Below are 6,222 nucleotides of genomic sequence, written 5' to 3'. Positions count from 1 at the left end.
CCAGTCTGGTCAGTGTACATATATATCAACACATGATCTTGTATTTATATCTGAACAAGTGGCCAGAGGAATGTACCATTTAACTAGAAAAGGACATGAGAATCTATAGTAAAGAGGATTAAGTTGGGACAATGGTTGGGATACAATAGAAGAGGGAGGAGGAGACAAAGTTTATCTGATGTGGTAAGAGTAAAGGAGTGGATTTATGTTGTATACAACGTTTTAGCTAATTCTGATCAAAAGTAGATTTTATATGAATTTTTAAAAGGTGAGAAATATCCAATTTATAATTTTTTCTAATACATGTAAATGTTTTTACTTAATAATTTTATGTATCAAATTTGGATTTTTTTACAATGTTTTAGAGCTACTCAAAAATTGGGCCAAAGTCCTGGTACTAAAGTACAGAGTTGCAGACCAATTTTCATCAAAAATGAAAAGGTGAGAATTCTTTATTTTTATAATTTTTTCTGATGCATATATGTATACATGTCTTGGTAGACGTGTTGGAGATTCAGTTACTGAAATTAAAGCAAACCCTGTTACCAATTACTGCAGCTTAAGCTGATTCTGATAAAAAATTTTTTAGGCATGACCATTTTTAAAAACGAGCCAATTTTTGAAAAACACCCAAGGCTATAATATAGCCCATGGATTTTTGAAAAAAATGGCTCCAAAATCACCCCAAATTTTTACTACATTTTCTGATACATTATTGATGTACTTATGCTGTGTAGAAAGTTTGAGCTGATTCTGATTAATATTTTTCAAGTTATAGCTAAACTAATAATTAATATACTGCTTATATATGCTACGTATGATAATAATTTTGAGTGGATTCCAATCCAACTACGTGTTACAAGCCTCAGTAACAAGTAATGAATATCATTATAGTCCAACCCTCAATAGTCTTGTAATGTTGCATACATTATAAAGATCAGTAAAGCATGAAGCTGTTTTTGGTGATGTTCAAATTTTGAATGAGCACTTCACTGCAATTGCCCTGCTCTAATTAAAATAATAATTTACCATCTTGAACAGCTTCTTCATCCATCTTCTTCTTCTAAATAGCATATAGTTCATTGTGTACATTAAACCACTGCAACCTCTTGTCCTCACTCGCCACTATTAGTCCTATCTACAAAACAAAGGAACATTCCATGATCATGCTATCATTGTTGCTATAAATATGTAATCAATGGGGTAGGTGGAGCTTCCTGTCAGCCATATGTTGAGTATGGACAATGATTTGCTTGATAAAATCCTGTACAGTTTAGATGAAATACAGTGAGAGAGGCAGCAGCAATACGCTATAAATGATTTTTTTATTAGCTGCAAGGGTCCATTGCTGAAGGAGGTGGAAGGGAAGGAGGGAACTCAAACTGGTCTAGAGGTAGCCATTGCCAGTGGGTTAAAGGACAGGAATTTTTTACAGCTGGTGATGTGTTTAACATCGGAACTGAAGGAACTACTTAAACTAAATGAGACTGTCACTGAACCATCAGGTACATGAATAATGATAATTTGTTGTTGTTTATTGATATTGTACTATTATTATCATTATTGTTATTATTATTATTATTAATTAGGTCCTGATGATTCTGAGTCATTCCATCTTGAGTTAAGGTCATTCCTTAATGAATTGAATTACTACCATGAGACCCTAGTAACTGATCGAGCTGCTTTTAACGAGCCTCAGAACAGACTCATTCTGATTGGTCAGCTTTTAATTAATTAAGTAGGCATGTACTTTATTAATAGATTATTTATTATCTGAGCTGATGACTGCTCGGCTGTTAAGAGTAAAAATAGAAGAATCTACCGAATATAAAAGAAATAATTTTGAAGTAAGAAAGGCTGGGAGCTATCAGCCATTTTAATTTTAATTTCCTAGTCTAATCCTTATGATGTTCAATCTAATCTGTCGGCCATTTTGAATGTTTTTGGCGTTGATATTCCACCGCCTCACGTCACACCCACCATGATACTTGATAAAATAATTTAAAAAGTAAAAAAATTTCCTTCACCTACATTGTCACATGACTGTCACATGATAGACTCAAGAACGCATTTCAAAGGCCCCAGTTGGGTACATTGGTAAACCACTGGTATTACAACAAATGAGTGCTAAACAATGGGGGACACTGGACTGTATCAATGAGGCTTTGTTGAAAGAGTATTCTGTTAGGAGACAGATGTTATTGATGAGGTGCAGCGTAACTGTCCAATCATTTAAATGGTCTGATAGGACTAAAGTGAGTTACCTCAGGGAATACAGTATATGACTTATAAAGTATAAAGCAGTAAAATGAGCCTATAGGGAACACAGTTTAATGTAGTAGACAATGATAATGTGTTAAGAGTTATTCTTATTATTGTAGGGTAAGGATGAGTCATTTACTAGGGTGTGTCAGTCAAAATGGACTCCATTGAAAGAAAAGGCCCCAATAATAATAGCAAGAGTATTAGCTGCTAAAAACGGTATAATATTAAGATGTGTAAACATTTATGTACATTTATATTGCTAATTTGCTATTCTGTACTTGTAGAGTTATTGAGTATTGAGAAGACCAGTAGTGGCTCTGTTAGACAGAACACAGCCTCTGATATTAACAAGGTTTTGATTGGTTCCGTTCCTGACAGAGGGGGCAAACTTAATGAGACATGCCTACCACCTGAAATGCCTTTGTTTAAGCAACGGACTGAAGGACCAAGTAAAAAGAGAGGTGGAGGTTAGGAGAAAGGCGGGTTATAAGCACCAGTACAGCAACTGTTTGGGTGAAGCCTTTACTTATGAGAATTTATGTATGTATGTATGTATGCGTACATTTAGGGGCGTGACTGGGAGGTGTGACCAGGAGGTGGAGCCCCTTCAATGTTTTACATTCTTTTTAGTAATACATGAATAGCTAACGTACTGATTACATTTGTGCAGTATGTTTCATTTTATAGCGTGTATCACATGTAATCTCAGTGTTGCTAGTTTGCTATTATAATATTACTCTTATCAAAGTGACTATTTATTCATAATAATTATGTTGTTGTAATATTCACATGCTATGTTCACCCTCTGTAGTGTCTATGATGGCATGGTTCTCAAAAGATGAGCTTTCGTTCGTTAAAGAAGTACCCGATCAAATTGAAATAGAGTGTCCAGTTTGTCTTCATATCTTGAAAGATCCTCATCAGGTGAGCTGCTGTGGTAGAAATTTCTGCAAGTCTTGTATTGAGCGAATAAAAGCTAGTAATGGATCCTGTCCTACATGTATGTGTAAAGAGGAGAGGTATCAATCCTTTGAAGATAAAAATATTGGTCGAATCATTAATGGATTACAAGTCTATTGTACTAATATGATGGAAGGATGTCAATGGAAAGGAGATTTGAAGAATATATCTACTCACCTTAGTAAAGAGATAAGAGAAGGAGAATGTCAATTTGAAGAGGTCAAATGTCGATATGACGATTGTCAAATAAGAGATCAGCGTTTACATCTTAACATTCACGAGAAGGAGGGATGTGACCAACGACCAGACATATGTGAGCACTGCTATGTAAGAGGCACATATTTCTTTATTACCTTCTTGCATATGGAATTTTGCTCAAAGTATCCTACTACATGTCCAAACCATTGTGCACATTCTGCTATGCCTCGAGAACGTATTCTTCATCATTTAACACAGTGTCCATTAGAGCCAGTAGATTGTGTGTTTAGTTGGGCTGGTTGTGACGACAAGCCATTACGTAAAGATGTACATGTACACACTGCTGATACTAAACACATGATGCTGTTAGCTGTAGCTTGTGGACAATTAAAGAAAGAAAATGAACAAATGAAAGAAGAAAATGAACAAATAAAAGAAGAAAATGAAAAAATAAGACAGGAAAACGAGAAAGTAAGAGAAGAAATGATGAAACAAAACAAAGAATTGAAAGAAATGAATGCTCGAACATTATCTTACATTGCTGTCATGGATTGTGATAGATATCCTCTTCTACCAATTACGCTTTATAGAACAAGTGATCCTGTCCCTGTTCACTTTTATACTGAGATTGGTGGCCATCACATGTCAGCCACCATACTTCAACCAAGACTCTACCTTGCATTTCATCATGGAAAGTTTGATAAAGTCGCTGCATTTTCCCAGCCTAAAATTCTAGTCAAATATGATAGTGATGATGCACAGCCTGTACAGATAAAGTCGTATAGAAAAGTAAATGATGATATTCCCACACATGCAGGCAGTAACGGAACCGTCAAAAATACAAGATGATGGACTAACTTCTATAAATATTTTTGATTTCATCAGCATTAACATTACACTTACTTTTTCTAATGAAGTCACTGTGACAATGATGCCATCCATGCCCGACTGACATCAGGGCATGGTGAAGGAGCATAGTCCCTCATTGTTTTAGTTACACTGTACATTAGTATTTTTTAGTATCGTGTGCTTATTTTTGTTGTTTTTTTAAATTTTATTAGAGAGTACCAATAATTTGAACAGTTTTGGCTTATGTACATGTATGTAATTAATTGCTGATTAAATAATCCTTTTTTGCATAACTGCAATGAATTCTTTTAATGTTATTCAACCATTTCCATCTCTATCGGCTTCAGTAGCCATCCCATCAAATTTTTTATGTTGCTCAAAAATTGGGCCAAAGTCCCTGTACAGGGTCAAGGACCAATTTTTGCCAAAAATAAAAAGGTAAGAATTCTACATTTTAATAATTTTTTAATGATACACATACATGTACATGTGCTTATGTTGCATAGAATGTTTGAGGTGAATCTGATCAAAATTGGATTTTTACAAATTTTTGAAGTTGCTCCAAAATCAAATCGAAGTCCCTGTACTATTATTATAGTACCAGGTCATGGGCCAAATTTTGCTAAAAAATGAAAAGGGGAGAATTCTAAATTTTTAAAATTTTTTCTACATGTTTTGATGTTGTGTACAAAGCTATTGTATTGTTCAAGCTATTAAATTTGATTTTCTTTTTTTGTAAGCTAAGTTTGAGGGTTGTCCTGTATCAGAAATTAAGAATGCTGTCTGATAGAACTATGTGTCCATTAAAGAAAAGTTCAATACTTTCTCATATAGTGTATTTTTAAGTATACACTAACAGGTTGATAATAGTGATCTGAGATGTCCCTGATAGACATGTACTGAAATTTATGGAGCTCTGTATCAGAAGTGTAACTGTATAAATGCTTACAAACATGCTACATGTAATTCTCACTTGTGTAGAGTCACTCGCCCCACTCTCTCTCCTATTGTTGTCTACATCTCTGGGCTGCTCCTTATCAACCTTCTCCTTGTCTCCCCAACAACACCATACTAGCTGCCGCATGTGGTTGGTACTGTAAAGTCCCTTTAAAATTCATAAAAATTCAATTTTTAATGAAATCAATTTAAACTTTCTACACAACATTAGATACACCTAATATTTTAACAGTCAATATTGAATGGTGGGGCTGCAACAAGGGGTGCAGTGAGGTCCATTTTCATATATTACCTTAATTGGTGCCCATGCTTCAGATTTAGAAGAGCTATGAGGAATAATGTTATATGGAAATAATGTCAATTTGTGCATTGCATGCTCACATAGATATGCAAATTAAACAATGCAATAATTATTATTATGCATATTGCCAGCTTTCTTCTCTCTCACTCTCTAGTTTTTGTGTTTGTGCAGGGTTGTGCTGTACAACTTGTAATTCAAAAAATCTTTTAAAATGTGCTCACAACCTCACATTTATACTTGCAGCAGTTATCCTATTGTAAGTGGAATTAAAAGATTAAACATAATTAATGTAATTAAAGCATAAGGGGTTGATAACTAAAATATTCAAATGATAGCAGCAGTTTAATAAAGTCACAAGTATTTTTGCAACTCATTCTGGCAGCCTTTCCATTGCTTCCTCTATTGTCATCACAGTGAGATCTGAGTGATATTTTTCAGCAGCTCTGCATCTTTCATCAATGTATGTTTCAAGTAATTCTATTTCAGCCAATTTTTCTTTGTGGAACTTTTGATAGGCTTCCAATTCTGCTTCGCATCGTTCTTTTGTTATTTTATTTTCTATTTCAGTAATTTCTTCCTGCTTTTTGTGTATATCATCAAGGACTTTTTTGCTATTTTTACGAGCCTCTTTTAATCTTTCACTATATCCCTCTATCTCTCCCTGCAGCTTCTGGTACTTTTCAGAATCTTTA

General features: G+C 34.4%; 1 protein-coding gene across 1 annotated transcript; it reads left to right on the top strand.

The window, feature by feature from the left end:
• Positions 1-1,679: 1,679 nt before the first annotated feature.
• Positions 1,680-4,502, top strand: LOC100640627 (uncharacterized). The gene is made up of 9 exons (XM_019998221.1): positions 1,680-1,718; positions 1,762-1,847; positions 1,895-2,008; positions 2,058-2,255; positions 2,382-2,481; positions 2,550-2,732; positions 3,077-3,605; positions 3,984-4,212; positions 4,485-4,502. The coding sequence occupies exons 4-9, from the start codon at positions 2,121-2,123 to the stop codon at positions 4,500-4,502; spliced, it is 1,194 nt and encodes a 397-aa protein (XP_019853780.1). The 5' UTR covers positions 1,680-1,718; positions 1,762-1,847; positions 1,895-2,008; positions 2,058-2,120.
• The last annotated feature ends 1,720 nt before the right edge of the window (positions 4,503-6,222 follow it).

The sequence above is a fragment of the Amphimedon queenslandica genome, unplaced genomic scaffold, assembly GCF_000090795.2.
Source record: "Amphimedon queenslandica unplaced genomic scaffold, v1.1 AMPQUscaffold_13333, whole genome shotgun sequence".
In the NCBI taxonomy this organism is placed as follows: domain Eukaryota; kingdom Metazoa; phylum Porifera; class Demospongiae; order Haplosclerida; family Niphatidae; genus Amphimedon; species Amphimedon queenslandica.
Note: the sequence above shows the minus strand (reverse complement) of the source record. Positions and strands in the feature narration are given on the sequence as shown.

Coding starts and splice junctions, on each gene's coding strand:
- LOC100640627 (XM_019998221.1), top strand. CDS start 2,121: ATGAGTGCTAAACAATGGGGGACACTGGACTGTATCAATGAGGCTTTG. Junction 2,256..2,381: donor AATGGTCTGATAGGACTAAA/GTGAGTTACCTC, acceptor TTATTATTGTAG/GGTAAGGATGAGTCATTTAC. Junction 3,606..3,983: donor CATATGGAATTTTGCTCAAA/GTATCCTACTAC, acceptor GGATTGTGATAG/ATATCCTCTTCTACCAATTA.